This window comes from Tiliqua scincoides, chromosome 8 (genome assembly GCF_035046505.1).
Source record: "Tiliqua scincoides isolate rTilSci1 chromosome 8, rTilSci1.hap2, whole genome shotgun sequence".
Taxonomy (NCBI): Eukaryota; Metazoa; Chordata; class Lepidosauria; order Squamata; family Scincidae; genus Tiliqua; species Tiliqua scincoides.
This window is the reverse complement of record NC_089828.1, coordinates 56,069,582-56,091,325: the sequence shown is the minus strand read 5'-3', so window position 1 is coordinate 56,091,325 and position 21,744 is coordinate 56,069,582. Positions and strand designations below refer to the sequence as shown.

At 46.8% G+C, this 21,744-nt stretch overlaps 1 protein-coding gene across 1 annotated transcript in view; it reads right to left on the bottom strand.

Annotated features, from left to right (window-relative positions):
* CASTOR2 (cytosolic arginine sensor for mTORC1 subunit 2) overlaps window positions 1-21,418 on the bottom strand; it is a 47,534-nt gene extending 26,116 nt beyond the window's left edge. Inside the window, exon 1 of the mRNA XM_066636138.1 lies at window positions 20,916-21,418. Coding sequence (XP_066492235.1) covers window positions 20,916-21,028 — 113 coding nt within the window. The 5' untranslated portion in view covers window positions 21,029-21,418. The remainder of the gene's footprint in view (window positions 1-20,915) is intronic.
* Window positions 21,419-21,744: the final 326 nt, after the last annotated feature.

The window sequence follows — 21,744 nt, the reverse complement described above, 5'->3', positions numbered from 1 at the left end:
CATCTGGTTAAGGCAAGATACACGATCTGTGCAACTGTAAACAACAAACTAAGTTAATGGGCACAGGAGAGGTGGGCGTAGATATCGGGTTCCCCTGTATCTGCGGTTTCCTGTATTGCGGGGGGCAGAAACACATCCCCCATGGACATGGGGGAATGATGCCTGCATATGATCTACTACTGACCTATGGACGCTTCTGGTGAACAGAAGAAGCTGCATTCTACTGAGTCAGTCACCTGGCCCATCTAGCTCTCCATTGTCTACTCCGAGTAGCAGTAGTTCTTCCAAGCCTCTGGCAGAGAAGGGTGCTTCCCAGTCCTACTCAGAGGTTGAACCTGGAACCATTCACGTAAATTCATGCAAATGGTGAATTTACATTCACATGAAAATTCACCTTTCACGTGTTCCGACACTGAGCCACAGCCTCTTCTCAAATTGGCTTTGAACCTCTTCACATGCACGGGAGAGGGAAAGAGCTCTATTATTTGGATGTGTCCCCGATACAAAACCAACACACCATGTCCGAAGAATTTCCCAGTTAGCAGATTTGGAATAAGCACCAATTAACTCATCACCCACCTCCCCACCCTTGGCTGCGAAACGAAAAGAGATTCTGTACTCTGCCAACCCGGAAAAGAAAAGAAAAAAAAAAGAGTTAGGTTAGCAAGATGCTAAAACCAGAAATAAAATAGGAAGAACTTAATCACACATGAACTTGGGGTGCCCACCTCAGCGGTGGAAAAAGCTCCTGTACTGGAGCTTGGACTGGATACCGGAGCTCCGCTTTCAGCTGAAGGTCAAGAACTTGACAACTCATCTAGTTGCACATTTGTGAGATTAAATGGACTGAAGCTTTCAAGAAATAACAGCCTTAGTCATCAACCAAAAATGACAACTGTAGCCATGGAAGAGATTGAGGTGTCAACAGCAGCTGGGCCATTGGCTATGTGCCTCCTCTCATGTAGCTGCTGCTCATGGGAGAGCCAGCCGGAGGCAAATACGGAATTGATGGGAATGAAAAATGGCAGCCCCCAGGCACTCAGGACGAGACGTGCCCCACCACGGCTAAGTCCCCCCTTTCACCTGTCCTCCAATGGCTGAAATGGGCCCTCCAATTTTACCACCTGGGAGTGCTGGAGCCTCTGTTATCAGAAATATATTTTAGAGCCCAATCCTATGCATGTCTACTTAGAAGTAAGTCCCATTATAGTCAATGGGTCTTACTCCTAGGTAACTGTGGATAGGATTGCAGCCTTGATCAGTTTTGTTGGTGTTAATTCAAAACATGGATACCTTGCCTTTCCAGAAGCTCAGGGTGGCTAACATTACTCAATAAAATACAAAATATAAGTTAGTATACATTTTTTTAAAAAAAAGAAAGTAAAATTTAAAATCCAAGCCATACTTAAAAGACAGTGCAGCAAATAATTGCAACAAATCTAAATACCCATAGGTAGTGGTAGCTAAAAAGCTAAGGCGCAACATGCTAAAGAAACATATAAATACATGATAAAAGCAACAGACCAGACAAAAACAGCCAGAAATCTCACCCTTTCCCAACCCTTAATGTAAATAAAAATGTTTTTGGGTCTCACTGGAAACTCTACTGAAAAGATAGATTTTAGATTTTCTGGTAGTGAATTGCATTAAAGTGGTGCCACAACTGAGAAGGCCTTGTCCCTTGCTTTTCCTGGCACACCCTTTTCTTGGTGGTGGAACATGGACCTCTCCAGTGACTTAAGAGAACGGGCAGAATTATATGAGAATAGGTAGCCCCTCAGATAAAATGATCCCAGGCTGCAAAGGGCTTTAAAGGTAAATACCAGCACCTTGAATTGGGCCTGGAAATGAATGGGCAGCCAGTGTGGTCGCCGGAGCAGCAGCTCAACTGAGTTAAGCTGTTGGGTCTCTGCGACCACATTCTGCACTAACTTCCAGACCGTCTTCAGGGGCAGCCCCACGTGGAGCACACTGCAGTAGTCTAAATGGTATGTCACCAAGGCATGGACCACTAGAGCCAGATCTGAATGACTCGGCTATGGCTGCAGGTGGTACGCAAGCTGAGGCTAGGCAAAGGCCCACCTGGCCAAAGCTGTCACTTGGGCATCCAGGAGGAGCTGTGGATCCAGAAGGACACCTTCCTCTGGGGCTGCGCATTTGTTCCTTCAGAGGGAGTGCAACCCCACCCAGAGCAGGTCAATAGTCTAATACCTGCACTGTGGGTTTCTGAATCAAGAGATATTTGTGGTATTCCGATGTGCTCTATCTCTGAACATGGAGGTTTCATGGTTAACTGCTGTCTCCCTTGTCCACCATGAATTGTTTGTGAATGGCTGGTCCAGGAATGCCTCTTGAGAGCTTTTGTAACCCAGCAGTTGAGCTGTAAATCAGTCCCACTGGCAATCCGGGCTCCTGGCCCTGGCTCCATAGAATGGCCAGGACCATAGAATACTGTCCCCCACCACGGAGAATGCTGTGCCCCATGTCCAGGGGCCTTCAGCGGGCCGGAGAAGGCCACGTGTGACCTTCTCCAAACGGGGCGAGAAACGCGAACAGAGGGGTGAGGAAAGTAACGGGAGGGGGGATGACGAGAAAGGCAGTGGCACCCCAGGGCATTTGCCCCCCTGACCCCCTTAGATACACCAGGGACACTTCTTCCTAGGTGCCCTTACAGCCTCAGTTCTCGCCATCTGCAGCATGGACATAATAAAACTTACTTTACAAGTTTGTGGTAAAAAGTACACTAAGCTAATACACACAAAGCTCTCTAAACCCCTCTAAACGCTAAGAATCATTGTTATTTTAACAACTGGTTCATATTGAGGGAGAACTAAGCTGTGTGTCTAGCAGACCGTTCTCAACTGGTACACCTCTGCTCTGCTCAATCGGTTCCACTTCTCTCCAGGAACTGAAGTGCTGTAATAACCGTACTTATTAACTATTTTGCCTCTCCAGATTGCCACCAAACAGCAGGTTTCCTTTGTGTGCATTTCTAAGCATTTGTAGAAGTTCCTGGAGGTAGAAGACACTGCAATAAGCAGGCAGAATCAATCCACATGGAGGGAGAAGAAGTGGATCTCCCTTTAGGGACAGCTGAATGGTCTGTCAGCTACCCAACCCAGTATCTGATTTGGGGGTGGGTGTGTGTGTGTGGGGGGGAGAACCTGCCATTGAGCTGCAATCCTAAACACTGTAATTGGTAAGGGCAGTTCAGCAGTGGAGCTGATTGCCAAGAGAGGTGGTGGATTCTCCCTTACTGGACATTGTTAAGCAGAGGCACCTGCTGGAGATGTCTAGGAGGATTTCCTGCTACAAGCAATGGGTTGGACTAGATGACCCTGTGGCACCCTTCCAACTCTATGATGCTATGAAACTCTTTTTCTAGAAGGAAGCCACGTTTAACTCAGTCGGATTGACTACACTGTTAGCATCTTTTTTCACCAAAGCTCAAAAATGGATGACCCCATTGGTGGCAAGTTTGACAATGGTTGTAACCCAGAAGCCAGCACATCCTCGCCACTCAAGTCACCTTTCTGGACATGCTTGCCTTCCGGAATCTTCTCATCACAATCCAATCGTCTGCTGGGCGGGCAAGCATGTTGAAGGACCTCGGGCACAGCAAACACGTTTTGCTGCTTGCAGGAAGATCAGTGTGATGCATTGAGCAGGTATTATATTATTCAGGCAAGGATGTCACTGTCTCTCCCCCCCCCCCCACTTTCTGGTCTGCTGCTCTAAACCATCAATCCAAAGGACAGGGACTTGTCAACTCCTGGATCGAGCCAGTAAGGGGCAGTTCCATCCACAGCAACAAACTCAGAAGAGCAAGAACTTGGGCATTCTGGCTTTCAAGGTGTTTAATTTCTAACAGCCTTTCTTCAGCCGTTTGCAGGTGTTGAAAGACGAAGGGATTTGACCAAATAAGTCAGCAGGAAAACAGAAGAGGGATTTTTCTCTCCTGTACACACTTCAGGGAGCTTTCTCTGAAGTTGTGGGAGATGTGGATCGCCCATCAGAACCCAGGAATAAAAGAAATCAATGGAATGCACAGGTGTGCTCTGTATCTCACCCTGCCCCAGGACCCAACCTCTCCCACTAGATGGACAGTTTGAGAAAGGAAGGTCTTCAGCAGCCTAAATTCCAATGCTAGTTAGAAACAAAACCTCCATATACAGATGCAATCTACCTCAAAGTGCCAGATGCGGAGACATCCAACTGGGGAGAGCTTTTACCTTTGCCTGCTTGAGGGGCAAGCTGGTGAGCCACTGTGGGAAACAGGATACGAGGGACTCTTGGTCTGATGCAGCCAAGCTCTCCTTAGCTGGGCATGTTGGGAGACTGGGGAAGAAGAGGAGGGATGCGGTTGCTAAGCAACGATAAGCCATGCCACTCAATCACTGCCAGTCAACCAACCAGCTGTGGAGGTCAGGCATTGGGACAATCCCATTTCATTTATCTAGTGACTCAGCTGTCAACATCATATCAAATATACATTTTTAAATGCATCACACACAAAGGGAACTGTATGATCAATGATTTTGTTCCTTCTTTCCAGTCTCCCTGACTGAGATCCTGGATTCTGAAAAGCTCTTTGTATGTTATGATGCTGCCTTCACCAGAGTCAGACCATTGGTCTATCAAACTCAGGAATGCCAGACGCAGCCTGGCAGCGCGTCCTCCAAGGTCTCAGGCAGGGGTCACGCCCAACCCTATGTTTACACGCTGCTAGGGATTGAACCCGGAACATTCTGCCGCAAAGCAAATGCTCTAACCCCAGTGGTTCTCAAACCTCTTGGCACCGGGACCCATTTTTTAAAATGACACTCCATCAGGAGCCACCTCGCTTTACAAGACTTAAGAAAAAGGGATCTAGAAAGAAATAATATTTTTATTTATTTATTGACAAGTAATGCTTTACTAATTTATTTATTTGCAAAAAAAAAAAACCCAACTTGATCCATTTCTCATGAGGCAGCCCTAAGGAATAGCCTCAAGGCTTGAGGGGCTTATAGCCCAATCCTAACCCATGCTGGAATGGGGAGGCCGGCTGGCCTGCCCCGAATCCAGAGTGGGGTTGGAGCTGGCTGTTAGGATCAGGCACAACCAGTAGCTATCTTGCAACTGCAGGAGCTGAGCTCTTTGCAGGGCACTTAGCAGCTATCTGATTTTTGAATAGCCCTACGGCTTGAGGCAGTTAGTTATCTGATCTTTCCACCATTCGTGTTTTCATTGGAGACACTGCAGGACCCACCAGAAATCGGGTCCTGACCTACGGTTTCAGATACGCTGCTCTACCCTGTCCTAGAAGACCTCCTCGAAGAAAAACCCCACTCCGCTAACAGTTGGCCTCTGTCTTAACGGCCTTGTTTTTCAACAGAGAGGAAAGAACAGACTGTGCAATTCGATCGTTGTCTCCGTCTCTTTTTCTCACCCTCCCTTTTTTTGCTCAAGAGTCCAGGATAAACTTATTTACGGCACCGTTTGCCAGGTCAATATGTACCAGTGCTTGTGTAAATGGAGGACTCAGGCGAGGTTAAGTGTACATTAGGGAGAAATGGAGGTGTTATTACCGAGCTGGTTAAATATGTGCCTTGCATATTTCGCACCCGGGAGACCAAGTGGTGTGATGGAAACACCCCCCCCCCCGCAAAGGCATTCCAAGACCAAGTGCCATAACCTTTGGCAGGAGACAGGCGGAGTGTTGTCGAGATTCCTGCTGTATTTTTGTAGCCGCAAGAGCTCTTTCCTGCCAACACACAAAATCATCTTCCAGTTTCTGTGCTCTGTTGCATTCCTAGGCGAAGCTGGGGAAGAACTAAGTGGGGATGGGTGCAGAAGAAAGGGAGGAGACAAACAAGAAGCTTTTCTTATCAGAACCTGGTCCTAGATCCTCCATGCTTAGAGGCAGTGTATCTTTGAATATCAGTTATTCAACACAGGACAGCATCAGCCTTCATATCCTGCTTGCCAGCTCCTCAAAGGCAACAGGGTGCAGGACTAGATGGGTTCTTGGCCATCTATGTTTTTATGATTCTAAAAAGAGATTAGACAAATTTGTGGAGGATGGGTCATTCCATGGATGTAAGCCATGGTGGTCGTATGGAACCTCCAGGTTCAGGAACAGTGTACCTCTGAATTTCAGATGCTGAACTGGATGGACAGTAAGGCTGAACTCAAAAAATGGGTCCTCTGACATCTATTATCTCCAATAGCCAAGCGGAACTTTCCTATGCAAAGGGAGTCTATCTGTGGCTATCAGGTGCTGCGCAGGAGCCTTGCCTTCATGATTTGCTTGCCAGCTTCCTAGAGGTATCTGGTTGGCTACTATAAGAAGCAGGACGATGAACCAGATGGACCTTTGTCCTGACCCAGAAAGACTGTCCTTATGAAACCTCCATGTGCAGAGAGAGGCTCTCCCGGAGTATCAAATGATGGGAGGGGGGTGGAATATCTGCTGTCTTCATGCTCTACTTTGAGGTTTCTTGGAGGCATTTGCATGCATTCTGTATCACAGGGGTGCTCAATAGGTGGATCGTGATCTACCGGTAGATCGCGAGGCAAAATGAGTAGATCGCGGAGTGCCACCCCCCCCTTCAGGTGCCTCTGGGAGGAAACGCCGGGAGTAAGGCCCATTGTACTCAATGGGGCTTACTCCCAGGTAAGTGTGGCTAGGATTGCAGCCTCACAGCCTAATCCTAGGCATGTCTACTCAGGAGTAAGTGCTGTTATACTCAGTGGGGCTCAAGGTACACCAACATACATTGTACACATAAATGTTATATGTTATGATGGCGTGAACATTGTAAAAAAAACTCTGGTAGATCTCCGGGCCTTGCTGGGTTTCAAAGTAGCTCTCGAGCCAAAAAAGTGTGAGCACCCCTGCTGTATCACTATGAAAGCCTATTGTGTATGTCACCATGTTCTATAGTGATCCATAGTGGTCTATAGTCACTAAGCCTATTGTCACTATGAAAGCCTATTGGCCTATTGTCTCCTGCAGTTCCACAGGCAGAATAGATGGGTGCTTTGTCAGGGAACAGTGCTTAGAATCAAGTAAGTTGTACATGGAACCCATTCATTATATAAAGTGGAACACCCTCAGTTCTTAAGACTTGATATCCCATAAAAAGAAAGATAAGTGTGTCATCGTTATCTGTGGGGGATCTGTCCCCTGCAGATACTGAATTCTGTGAATAATGGAATCCGTGGGAGGTCAGGGTCACAACTCTATATAGGGATATGTGCAACCTCCTGATTTTAGAAGTGGGCTATGTCAGATGCAGGGGAGGGCACCAGGATGCAGGTCTCTTGTTGTCTGGTGCGCTCCCTGGGGCATTTGGTGGGCCGCTGTGAGATACAGGAAGCTGGACTAGATGGGCCTATGGCCTGATCCAGCGGGGCTGTTCTTATGTTCTTAACTACAATTCCCAGGAAACCTTGCAGGTCTCGTGTTGTCTGGTGTGCTCCCTGGGGCATTTGGTGGGCCGCTGTGAGATACAGGGAGCTGGACTAGATGGGCCTGTGGCCTGATCCAGTGGGGCTGTTCTTATGTTCTCACCTGAGGGTTACACCTGGCCCTCAGGAAATTGTGTGTGGCCTCCCAGTGTCATCACGCCTCCCAAATGTGATCGGAAGGCACTTCCACGTGCATCTCGGTGGTCCTCTGAGGCCCTGCAGTCGCAGACTCGGCGTCCATGGAGACCCAAATTTGTGGATGCGAAGCCTACTGTATAAAGGCCACTCAACCTTTAACCAAGGCCAACAAATCCACATGAAAATCACATGTTAGTGTTCCCTAAAAGCCCCACAATGCCAGGACCACTCAAATGTCAAAAATCTTCCATCAAATCAGAGACGTCACATTTTATATACAAGCTGTCATGAACCTTCCATGACAGCTAGCCAAAATTAATTGGAGAGTCACGGCAACAGCTGAACGCTCTTTCAAAAGTTCTTCCCCCCATTTTGGGAGTGAACAAATGCCCCTCTGCCCCTTGTGCTTGGAATTCGCTCGGATGCCTCCTTGCTCGCTCCCTTCAACTTCCTTCTCAGTGAAGCCTGTCCTGCGGTGGATTTTGGCTGGCTGATTCCTGAAGAGCAACTCAAGTTAATAGGGTAAAGAGCGCCATGATTATGATCTGGGTGCTGACTGCCTCTTCCTGGAAAGCTGAGCGGTACACAGCCAACTTGTCCGCTCCAGAATCGAGAATTTTGGCAGCTCGAGAGTTTGAGGACTTGTTTTTGCTGCTGCAGGCATTTCAGAACTGCTTGGGAAAGCGGCCAGTGAGAGAGACACAAACACATTCCACTGCCCAACGGGCTGAACTTCGGCACGCCCCAAACCATCAGGTGCCATCAAAATGCATGGAGTGAAAGACATGGAAACCCTTTGGTCGGCTGGCACAAAGTAGTGGTTGTTCAAAAACCTGTTAATTTCCAAACAGGGAGCTCTATATGTCCAGCAGGGCTCTCTATATGTTCTCAGCCTGAGCCTGTCCACAAAACTCTCTGTGATGTCACAGCAGCTCAGCCAATGCCATCCAGAGGGGCTATAACAATGCTCTCCACACTTCCACCTAGTGCCAGCAAACAATGGGGTCGAGAGAGACAGCACGCAAGGGGCGACACAGCTCAAGCTGGGGACTCTTGCAGCCTGACACAGATGGCATGCTCTCAGATGGAAGCCTGCAGTTCTACTGTCTCCTGCAGTTCCACAGGCAGCTGGGCTACAGCAGTATGACACAAGGTCAGCAGGTGGTATTGCAGCTACAAACTCAGGATGGATCAGGTGTAACAAGAGGGACAATCAAGCTCCAGCAGCCCGATAATGCTGATGACTCTGGTTTTGCTTCTCAGTCCAAGCAGCTGACGTATAAAACGCTGAGCTTTGACCTGCCTCTGCAGGTATGAACAACCGCAAAACAAGCTACTGCTGGACCTCCATATTGGTTCATTACGCTTAGGGGCAGAACATACACTTGGCAAGCAGAGAAATGTTCTGCCCGAGATACTGGAGAGCTTGCCACATGTGGCTAGATAGACCTGTGGCTTGCCTCCGGAGAAGGTGGCTCCTTCTCTGACCTGCTTTGCTGGAAAGGAACTGAAGAGTGATCTTGTACTCTACAGTACAGCGTAGCAGTAGCTTGCCTATCATCTGGAACCAGAGACTTCCATCTGGATAGGGATTAGAGCATGGATGAAAGTCAAAAATGGATGAACATCAAAGCCTTAATTAGAATGCAAATTTATTTTGGCAAGCAACATAACTACATAACACATGCAAATATGCGCAAAACCTAAATAAACAGAAATAAAAAAAATAAATAGAAGAATGCTGACGAACATTGTGGAAGGTTGGGTGAAATTGGATGAAAGGGGAAAGCACGTGGACGAAATTTGAAATGTGGTCAACACTGAAAACAGCTGAAGCGATGAAAGTCAAGTGGATGAAAGTCAAGGTACTGTTGTAATTGCAAACCACTGAGACTCCAAATTAAATCATGCGCTTCACTGCATGAGGTGTGATGACTTTGTCAAGGCACACAGAGGGAGCTGAGAAACATGTTGGTCTGTTGGTGTCTTCTCTTAACCATCCCATCAGTTATGGACCTCCCTCGGAGGTGGAACATGAGTGATACTGACGGCAACAAGAAGAGGGGCCATGAAACAGAATACTGCAATGTTTGCACCTTCCTGGGAGTCTCAGTGGATTCAAGTGGGCTTACTTCAGAGTTTGCATGCCCTGGATCACGCTATTAGGTTTCAGGAAAAGGTGGGAATCTTCTGCATGAACTGTCAAACCTGCTTTCTTCTCATTATCTCAGAACTTTGTTCTCAATCTCTGTATGTCTGTGCATACAACCTGTTCTCCTTCCTCTCTTTTCACTCACCTGCAGATTTTTCAGTTACACCAGTGGCAACGCTAGGAGGGTGTGGGGGTGCAGGCCACACCAGGTGATGTGCACGGGGGGGGGGGAATGTGACACTACTACTGGCCAAAATTTGTAATATCTTGGTACTTTTGAATAATACCATCATGTTATATATCATTCGATGTGCGATTTCATGCAGAATGCAATGAAATGAACGGTGTGGAAATATCTCCATTCTATCAAAAGATATAGCCAAAAAACCAGTGGGGCAGGGCCACGGTGCATCATGCCCACTGCGTAGGAAGAAGTCCATCATGGGGGGTGATGCACTGGCCTCCCACACTGGGGGCACAATCCTAACCAGGTCTACTCAGAAGTAAGTCCTATTTGGTTCAATGGGGCTTACTCTCAGGAAAGCGTGGTTAGGATTGCAGCCTGGGTGACAAAACCCTAATGATGCCGCTGAGTTACACCCAAAGTTTTTTCCCTCCCTTATGGATGCCCTCGCAGCACAAAGAGCGATGCCTCTCTAGGATTGTCCCCTGTAGTCTCTTCATTTAACCCTTCAGAGTCCCTACGATGCAAAGACTTTGGGGGCTTCTCCCTCTTTGGTGGGGTGCGTGCATGCATGTGCATGTTTTGAAAGTTTCAGTTCTCTTCTCACCCCTGGGGTTCCGCGCATACTGAGAAAGCTCCATCTTCTTTGTAGATTGGCATGCAAGAACTACGTTTGCTACTGTCGAAGTAAAATAATCAGCTGCTCCTCAAATTAAGAGTACTCGGAACCTCTCCTTGAAACCGCCACCAGTTTTGGCCCTGCCAGTTTGGTTCCCCACCAAATTTCAGCACTAGCTGAAATTGTTGGCAAGCAAACAAGGAGGGGGGGAATAAAAAAGGGAGAAAAGAGATCTATCGTGGTTGAAGGTTTCTTGGACTAGAGTCCACTTCATCAGATGCTGTAGGTCTCCTTGGGAAAGCAACTTGAAAGGCCCAACTCTTCTATAATTTAAACTCCTCTGAACGACAGCCTTTGGCTGCGAAGGAGGCCAGTGTTACCGAGGGACGCATGCGTGGGAGACGAGATGAAGCTGTCAGAATATTATGACATCTGTATGTCAAGCCAGATGCACTGGTGGGGGGGGGAGATAGAAAACAAGAGAAAGGTGTCTCCTATTATCACCGTTCGGAAGAGAAGTCTGGCTGCTGCCCAGCCAAAATTTCACCCTGAGCATAAGAACATAAGAACAGCCCCGCTGGATGAGGCCACAGGCCCATCTAGTCCAGCTTCCTGTATCTCACAGCAGCCCACCAAATGCCCCAGGGAGCATATCAGATAATAAGAAGACCTGCAAGGCCTCCTGGGAATTGTAGTTAAGAACATAAGAACAGCCCCGCTGGATCAGGCCATAGGCCCATCTAGTCCAGCTTCCTGAATAATAATAATAATAATAATAATAATAATAATAATAATAATAATAATAATAATAATAATAATAATAATACAGGTATTTATATACCGCCTTTCTTGGTCTTTATTCAAGACTGTATTCAAGGCGGTTTACATAGGCAGGCTGATTAAATCCCCGTAGGGATTTTTACAATTGAAAGAAGGTTCTATCTTTCAAGAACCACAACAGTCCAGGTGTTTCACTCTGATCTGGTTTCACATTCTGGCCTCCATCCTCCCACGCTCAGAGCAGATGGAATAGCTCGGCTTCAGCTTGTCAGCTGCTTCAAGGTCGCACGGTGCCGGTGGCTTCGAACTGGCGACCTTGTGGATGTTATCTTCAGGCAAATGGAGGCTCTACCCTCTAGACCAGACCTCCTGTGTATCTCACAGCAGCCCACCAAATTCCCCAGGGAGCACACCAGATAACAAGAGACCTGCATCCTGGTGCCCTCCCTTGCAAATTTGTAGATTCAGAGTGTTCTACACCCTGAATTTTGTAGAATGCTGCAATGTTTTCCCCTCACCGCACTTTGACCTCTAAGGTCTTCTCCGTGGTCTTCACCTCTTGTGATGTCACTCCCAACAGACTCTTCTGGGTTCCGTGGTTCTGTTTTGAGGACAACTGTCTGCAGTAACAAGTTGTCTGTCCCTCTGCTCTACTGGCAGAGGAAGAGGGACAGACAACTTGCTACTACAGACAGTTGCCCTAAGAACAGAGCTGCAGAACCCAAAGGAGTTTTTCAGCTACACCATGCACCTCCTGTTGAAAAATCTTTGCTGGTTGCTCGTATGTTTCTGAGCATAATTCAACAGGCTGGTAATGACCTATAAAGACCTTAATGGTTTGGGACCTAGATACCTGGAGGATTGTCTTTCCTTCTATGAGCCTGCCTATCCCAAGATGCCACTGGAAATGACCTGTTGTGGACACTGCCCACCTTTAGATATCCGCTGTGTGGGGTCTGACAACAGGGCCTTTCTGTGGTGGGGTCAGAGCTATGGAACTCACTCCCAAGTGAGATCAGAACTGTTCCTTCTCTGCCACCATTTCAATGGGGAGTTTAAACTTTTTTTTTATTTAATCTAACCTTTGATTGATTGCTTCTATTTTGCCACCTTTATCTATTGTGCTGTTAAATACTCTTGTTTTCTTTAACCCATTTCTGCCCAACCCACAGCTGTACACATTTGATCCCTGTTGTGTTGATACAACATTGGGCAGAAATGGCTTAAAACCATTTTTCCATACCGCTTTTCTAAGCCCCCATGTCAGGCGCCCTCCAGGCTGCTTAGGGAACAGAATAAAAGTGTAGGCAAAAAGTTTTTTAAAATTCCATCATAAAAACAGCAAAAATAAGACCCGTTTTGCTGTTTTTACTATTGAATTTTTTCCCCTTTTTGCCTATATTTTTATCCTAATCCATAAATGGCTTTAAGATGCCCATGAGGGCCTGGAAAAGCATGACAAAAATGGTTTTAAAGGAATAGAATAATCCCATGGTAGCAAATTCCACATACTAATTGTGTGGGCGGTGGGTGGGGGATGTACTTCCTTATGTCAGTCCTGAATATCGCACCAATCAATGTTGTTGAACGATCCCTGGTTCTGGTATTATGAGAGTGAGAAGATAAAGTTCTTTCGGTTCACTTTTATCGGTTTTAAAGTTCTTTCGGTTCATCATGTATCATTTTAAGATTTCTATCACAACCCCTTCCCTTAGTTGCCTCTTAAAAAGCCCCAAATGCTATAGCCTTTCCTCGTATTGCCAGATGCAAAGAAGGGCACCAGGATGCGAGTCTCTTGTCTTGTATGCTTCCGAGGCATTTAGTGGACCACTGTGAGATATAGGAAACTGGACTAGATAGACCTTTGGCTTGATCCAGCGGGGCTCTTTGTATGTATGGAAGGCGCTTTGCTCCCTGATAGTTTGGACTGTCCCCTTCTGCATCCTGTCTCTCCATGTCTTCAAAATGGCTCCATATTCCAAAAGACTCCAAAAGTCTCATTCGGGGAGGCTTTAAGTGAACCTGAAGTGACCCCCCCTTGATCACCAAAAGCAGTTCCCAGTTCGAAACAAGTAATTTAATTCCAGGCACTCAGTTTGCAATTCTATGGTTCAAGTTTTCTTTTCCTAGGTTCCAGTCTGGTTTTGCTTGGTTTGTCAGATCCTTTTTAAAAAAAAACCCAGAAACAAACAGCTCAAAAATAATAAATATATATATATTTTTTCTCAAGTTCAGCAGTTATTACTGTATTTCCTAGATATGGAGGAGAACTGCAAGCAAAGTAGCAGGGTATTATTCCCATAAATATGATCTAAACTGGCTCAGCGTGTCTGATAGGAGTTACTAAACCACTCTTAAGAGTGTCTGAACCCGGAGCTAAAAAAACACACAACTGAAACAGAACCAAACCCACATTTTGATGGCTTGGCTCCCTGGCTTTTGGAGACTTGGAAGGGGAATCTTGAGGAATGGCACCTCGCGTTAGTCCAACGGAAAGTTGAACATCCCCCAAAGGTAAGAAAGAGACCAAATTGGACCAACTTGTAGCCCAGAGGAACAGCCCCTACTCTGCATGTATAAGTCCCAGGTTCTAATCCTGGCAGCAATTCCGGGTGGAGCTGGGAAAATCCCTTCTCTGAAACTCTGGAGAGTGGCTTCAGTGTGGACAATACTGAGCAATATGGACCAATGGCCAGACTCAGGATAAAGAAGATTCACACAGGGCTCAGCAGATAGCAAAAGTCCCTTATAAATAGCAATGGCTGAAATGAGAGAGGCTGGAGGGACGCACAATCTCTGTCCCTGTTCAAAGGCAGCTTTTGACACATGCTCAGTGCGCTGGCCCAGCGCACTGAAGTTCAGTCAGTGGCAAAAACCGTTTGTGGCAGAGCAACAGGCCCCGAAAAGTCCTCATCAAAGAGCTAATTTGCAAGAGCAGCACCAGAGAGCTTCGTAAAATAAGCACAAAAAAAGGGGCCGAGAAGCTAGTCAGCGCTGAAAGCCATCCAGCCAATCCAGAACGCAACGAGACAAAAATTTGTCATGTTTGCTAATTGTTTTCTCTCTTAATAACCAGATTCCCTCTAATTAGCTGCAGGCAACGGAGCCCCAGCTGCGAGGATTCTATAAAGACAGATCTTTTCTGCTTCATCATGGAACCGGGGTGGGGGGGCCAGGTTGGTTTCTGGATCTTTTGAGCTATGTACGAGGCTGCGATCTTGGGTAGTCTGTCCCCATCAGATTCAATCTACCAGTGATAATTTTTTTGCCTCCTCCACATCATTCAAAAGCACAGGTTGAAAGATGTGAGAACATAAGAACCAGGCCAAAGGCCAACCTAGTCCAGCTTCTTGTATCTCACAGTGGCCCGCCAGGTGCCTCCAGGAGCACTCAAGACAACAAGAGACCTGCATTCTGGTGCCCTCCCTTGCATCTGGCATTCTGAGATTGCCTACTTCTAGAACCAGGAGGTTGCTCGTAGCCAACATGGCTTGTAACCAGTGATGGAATTCTCTTCTAGAAATCAGTCCAATCCTTTTTTAAAGGCATCCAGGCCAGATGCCATCACCACATCCTATGGCAAGGAGTTGCACAGATTGATTATATGCTGGGTAAAGAAATATTTTCTTTGTCCTGTTCTATCTATCCCGCCACTCAAAAACTGCCTTTCGATCACTTTGCTTGAGAGTTTGATGGGGTCAAGAAAACAGTGGAGGAAGTCAATTCATTCTGACTGGCCATTGGCTCTCCAAAAAAGGAAGAGTCTCCCAAGATTTCCTGTTCAGGCTGAGACTGGGGCGAGGCAGACATAGTCTTTCCTGATGGTCAGCTTCCTCTTGAGATTTGAACCCTGGACTGCGATCCCTCAACCTCCTGGCTTCTACCTGATGGCTGCCCACAGCCGGGCCATGAGAGGAATTTTATCATGGGTACAAAGTTTGTCTTGGGCCCCTTCCCAAAGGGGTAGGGGAGAAATACACCAGGGGGGCAACAGCCGGAAAAGTCCCTGGAGCCCAAGTCTACCTGTCCAGTAGCCCCGGCCTCTCAGTCAGCCCTGCCTCCATCTTTTGCTCTCCAGGAGGTCAGCTGTGATCCCAGGAAATTTCCAGGTATCAACACTTACTTCTGCAGCAGCTGTAGCCCCACAGCTGTGTCCCAGAGCTCCTTCACGGTAAACAGATCCACAAGCCAAAGACCTACTGGAGCAGGACAGTTTTCTCCCAGGTTTGACACTGTGTTAAGGAGTGTCTTGTGTGCGTTCCTCAGCCTGGCACATAAGACTTGCAGCAGCTGCAGTCTCTGCCGTGTGGCCCACATCAGCACCTCTAGCATGCTGTGTGGGAGGCCAGGTTGGAGCTGGTGGTGTGGCAGAGGGGGAAGCAACATGGCGAGGGCTTCAGGGATCCCGTGTTGGCTGTGAGTCTGGGCTCTCTTGTCCATCTCTGAAGGAACCGATGATCACTGGATGAAGGTTGGGTGGTCTGATTTTTTTCTTTGGTTGAGGGAAGGCAAAAGGAGGAGCCCAAGGGGCTTCTTGCCTTAGAATTGACTGGAGGAGCCCAGGGAGAGGGGAAAAGGAAGCTGGGGGAAGGTGGTTTGTAGCAATCACACTTTCCAACCTCATGGCGCCTGCAGGCTCTGTTGTTACTGCTCATCAGAACTCGTTTTCGAGCCGAGTTAAACGGAGCAATCGTGACTCGACTCAAGCTGCGCTGGATTTGCCCATCTCTGCAGGGTCGCAGGTTCAATCCCTGGCAGCATCTCCAAGCAGGGCAGAGAAAAATTCCTGACCAGTAACTTGGAAAGCTGCTGCCAATCGCTGTCAAGAATATTGTCTTTAGTATTGCCTTTGATGAACCGAAGTTAAGATTCAGCACCACATTGTTGCAAAGAAAGTAAAGTGTGGTGTAATGGTTAGAGTCACAGCCTTAGAACACATCCCCACTCAGCTATAAATCTCACTGGGGAACCTTGGGTCAGCCGGCCACCCTCTCTGCCTAAGCTACCCTACCGGGGTGCGGTAAGGATAAAAGTGAGTGAGAGACCATATTCATGGCCCTGATCTCATTAAAGTGAAGGAAGGAGACACATTAAACTAAAGAGGCAGAACAGCTAACCTCCCCTCAAAGCCAGTGGTCAACTGATATAAGACAGTAGGGGAGTCCTTCCCTGTTTCAGATCTGAAGATCAATGAGGACTAGCTTCCAAGGAAGGAACTTTTAGCATCAGGTAACAATGAACACTCTACACTATACACTGTTACCTGATTCTAACCAGCCTTACTTGGAAGCCAGTCTATAGATATAGACTCTAGACTATAGACACAGCATGAACAAAAACATTGGCAAAGTGTTCCTGTTAGCAAGCGGTTCGGCCACTCACTCCAAGATGTGGGCTCTGGGCTGCATCCCATACAGGGGACATCCCCTAAAATTGAGTGCTGGGAGGGTTAGGACAGACAAAAGAAAATATGTCTTTACTCAGTGTGTGGTTGGTCTGTGGAACTTCTTGCCACAGGATGTGGTGACGGTATCTGGCCTGGATACATTTAAAAGGGGATTAGGCAAGTTTCTGGAGGAAAAATCCATTACAGATTACAAGCCACGATGTGTATATGCAACCTCCTGATTTTAGAAATGGGCTATGTCAGAATGCCAGATGCAAGGGAGGGCACCAGGATGAGGTGTCTTGTGTGCTCCTTGAGGCATCTGGTGGGCCACTGGGAGATACAGGAAGCTGGACAAGATGGGCGTCTGGCCTGACCCAGCAGGGCTTATGCTTCTGTGGCTTATGGTGACATAAAGAAAAGTAAATAAAGAATAGAAACCATGCAGGAGGGGTAGGATGTTATTAGTGTGATTATTTTAATGGAGGAACCATTTACAATATGCCCCACCTCCGCTATAGCCCAAAGTGGTACACTCCAGAACCGGTCTCTGCTTAGGACTAAACTGACCCCAGCTTATGCAGGCTGAGGTGGCCAAGTCCTGGGCTGGACTTTGCCTGGTGGAGGTGGCTGGTTTAAATGCACCCCAAAGGAAAAAGCAACACATCCCCCTCTCCGCACCTAGAAAACTAGCATATTAGGGAAGCCCACTCTTTTCCCCAGAAGCCTGCTTGGCTTGGTTTTTCCATAGGGGAAGAGAAGCACATTGTCATCAAACACAAATGAATGTGTGAGCACAAATGAAACAATTGTAGATCTTTTCCCAGTTGATCCCTCCCTTACCCACCCCTTCCTTTCTGCTCTTGCCTTCCTTGAGTTGATTGCAGGGTGATAGCCTCTTGGGGCAGAGACCCGACATCTTGTTCTTTGTCAAGCACGTACTAGATGATGCTAACCAGGGCTAGCCCAGGATCTTCTGGTGCCTGAGGTGGAAGGGGACCAAATATGGTTCCCCTTCCCCAGCGGTGTGTTAGCTTCTGCTGCTACCATCACTTCAGGTTTCTGGCTTTAAAAAGAAAGGGGAAGGCAGTGGAAGAGTGGTACCAATCTAGCCACCAGTCCTCTATGCTTCTGCTCCATTCCCCTCTAGCCCACCAGTCTTCTCCTTCACATCCTTTCTCTTTTCAAAACCAGGGAGAAGGAGGAGGTGGAGGCATGCAGGGTGCTTCTGCAGATCCACTGAGGCGACTACCTCAACCTCCCTCGGGGGTGGGCCGGTCCGGGCGCTACCAGTATTACAGACCTGAATACATGTGACCCTATGAAGCTGTCCCCTTCAGGCCATTGGGCCATATAGTTCAGTACCTGGCCAATAGCAGCTCTCCAGTGTTTGCAGTTGGAGCTGTTTCCCAACCCAGCCCGGGGACGCTGCCAGGGAATTCTTCTGCATACAAAACAGGTACTCAAGCACTGAGCTACGGCTCTTCCCCCAAAGGGGAAGCAACTTGCAACTTCCACTTGCAGCAAGACAGACCAGGAACTGCTTTACCACCGGATTTCTCTACAAAATATTGAGTGATCCTTCTGGAACGGGTCTAATCTGACCGACAGTGGCAGAGGCCATTGGAGAGCAACCCTGCTGCTCTGGTCAAGCAAGAACTGAGCCATTTCATGGTTGCAATAGTCCTTCCAGGGACACTTAAGAGGTGGGCCTTTCTGACACCCTTTTTGTGGATGGTCAACTGAGATGGAAGGACTGCAGCCAGTGGCGTAGCTAAGGGGGTACCGGGGGTAGCAGTTGCACTGGGCAACAAGCTTTGGGGGGGGGCAACAAGCTAAGCTTGACACTAGCGACCAAAATTGTGAAAATCTTGGTATGTATGAATACTATCATGTTATATATCATTGGAAAGGTAATTTAATGCAGAGTGCAATGAAATAAACTGCATTGGAATATCTTTATTCTATCAAAAGTTATGGCCAATTAACTAGAAAATGAAAACGCAACGGCCTTATGGAACAAAAAGTGGATTTCTTTAACTCAAAACTGACCTATGAGACTGATTGTTCTGAGAACCAATGACATGTTATTATGTTATTGACATGTTGCAATGACATGTAATTATGATACAGCATGGAACCAATAAAGGGTTAGTATGAGTCAACTCTCTTTTCCATGTATGATAATACAGTTACCCCTGCTAACTGGGTAAAAAGGCACTTTTTCAAGTGGCGCTCCTCTCATATTTAGCAGGGGGAGAATAACCGTCCCTCTTCACCCCAGCACAGTGTCTCAAATCAATCAGGGGCACACTTTCTATTTATTTACTTAATTAAATTTGATTTTGTCTTGGGGGGGTTTACAAATCTTCTTTGACCCCAGATAGCAGATAGATGCCTTAGCTATGTCACTGGCTAGGGGAAGGCAGCATAGCAAGCAGGTGGAAAGCTGCTGGAGGGAAAGGAAGTGGGTTTCTCCCAACTTTCACTTTTTAAAAAGCTTGGGCGTGACATCACTTCTGGTTGTGACATCACTTCCGGGGCATCATTTTGAGCTTGGCACCGGGTTACACAACCATTAGCTACGCCACTGACCGCAGCTCTGAACGGTAACAAGAAACTGGGGCAGTGCCTGCCTTCTCTGACTTGTTGGCACAACAGACCCGTCTCAGGGATCTGTGGCTTAACACAAATATGGTGTCAGACTTTTTTCAGAACTCGAACACAGAACATGTTTGACAGTTGAGATTTAAAGATTATGGGTGACACTCTAAGAACACTTTGGGGTTCCCAACCCCCTCCGCCCACAAGTGACCAGAACAATGCAATGAAGGGAAGCCTGTTTTGTCATCACCTGTGAAGAAGGAACTGAACACTGCCTTGTATTTTATGTTTAATATCCTGTTGAGTTATTCACGGGAGGCTGTAAACATGATTGCGGAATGACATTACAGTATATGCCACAGAGCTAAGACACAAAGAAGGGGGTGGGGAAGAAAAGAATTTTAATGCAATGAAGTTTTTGCTCCAGATCAGAGACAATCATCACATTAAGTTGTAAACAAGCTTGTTCATTCCACCACATTAAGGAGGAAAAGACACAGCTTTCCTTGCACTCTCAAATCCAAAATTTGATTTTAAAAACAAATAATGCCCACTCAGTTTAGGGCCTGCCTCCCCAAGGACCACCAGGGGGGACACAGTTATTAGAGATGAGTTCTGAAGTTGGTTCCGGATGCCGACATGGAAACTGACTAATTGTTAAAGTGGAAAAAAAATAATAAAGGAAAGTTTAGACATTCCTCCAGTTTTGGTCTATCTACGTACACTCACAGGGCAAAATAAGGATGGGGAAAAAAATGAGAACTCTGCATTTGCCATTCAAATTATTTGTCTCTACGAAGCTCCGGGAGTGGAAAAAACCCATGCAGTTCACTTCTTGGCCAAAATTTATGATTGCTTTCAGTGTTGACTTATTTATACATACATGCACAGATACATCCAATGCAAACCTTTTGACTTTTTATCTAGCAGCTCTCCCAAATGTGATCCTTTAGGAAAACAACATGATGCGGCCAGGAATCCAGGATATTGCCCCCTCCCCAGTACATTTAGCAATAATACTTCTCGTGAGTAAAGATTACACAATTGTAACTGCTAGAAGTAAAATGTGTGTGTAACACACACTGATCTGTCCTTCCCCCTCCCTCCCTTACTGCTGTTCTTTGTTGTCCTGAGTGCCTGCCTCCTAGTTCTTTGTTTTTTTAAATATCTAACTCTGTTTTAAAATACATATTTAGACCCAGATTGCACTGAAGATGCTTTTCCTGTCCATTGCCAAGAGCTGTTTTCCTGGCCCAGCAGCTTTAAAAGCAGATGAATTAAAATAAAGGTTATGGGGGGAGGGGAAGAAGGGGGCGTGTTTCTGGGGGAAAAAAAACTCTGTAAAAAGATATAATCAAATGAAAGAGACCACGGAGAAGGTGCAATCCTTTCAGAGGGTGGTATGTATATCTGATGGGGGGGGGTGAATGGCTGGGGTGCCCCCCCACCTTCCTGAACCCCCCTCCCCAGCTTGCATCTGAATTTGTCCAGGATTTCCCAAAGAAGCCTTTGCAATATTGGTCTTGAGGTCCTTTTTTTGTTTGCAAAAAAAAGAACAATAATTGAAATTGACATGCATGGCAAGTGGGGCACCTACCTTGTCTTGGAGGAGAGGAAAGCCAGCTTGATCAGTCCATAGGTAAACAACTGTATGCTCTCCTTGGCTACACTAGCTACTTTCAGCCGGTGCTCTAAAATGTGCAATTCCATCTTTTCCTTTTTCTCATTTGTGGTTCATCTGGTTTGAATTCCCTGTTTTCTGTTGTGCCTTGTGTGTGTGTGTGTGTGTCCCTTTGTCAAAGAAGGTATTTTTTTTTTCCTTTGCAAGTCTCCAGGGCAGGCAAAGGAGAAGGGGAGGAAAAAAAGAGATATAGAAAAATATGATGACTTTGGAAAGGGGGTGGGAGATGATCTTAAATAAAAGACAGAGGGGGAAAAGAGAGAGACAGATTGCAAAGAGTGGGGAAAAGTGGGGGGAAAGGGGAAAAAAGCAAAGCAGGGGGAAAAAAAGGATTAAAAAGAACATAAAAAGAGGAGCAGAAGCAAGCAGGAGAGTTGGGAGCCCAGGAGTGCAGGAAAGCTGCTGGTGTTTCAGTGAAACAAACAACTTGCCACTCAAACCCAGCAGCTCTGGGCATGCGCAGAAGAGCAGAGCATCATGGGAGGTGTAGTTCACAGGGAGGAGCCTTGCTAGGAGTGTTTTTTGGGGGGGGGAGGTGGGAAAACAAAGAAGGCACTTATTTTGCTAAGATGGAACCAACAAAGCAAGGCATGCTTGGTTCACCCCCCACCCCTTTGCAGGATGTCCAGCTATCCTGGCATGGGGTTAATTTGAGAGAGCAAATTAACTTGCTCTCAATTAAATATGCTTGCTCAGGTGCAAGTTGCATGGAGTTCCCTGGATCTAGTTACTAGTCAAGTGTTTT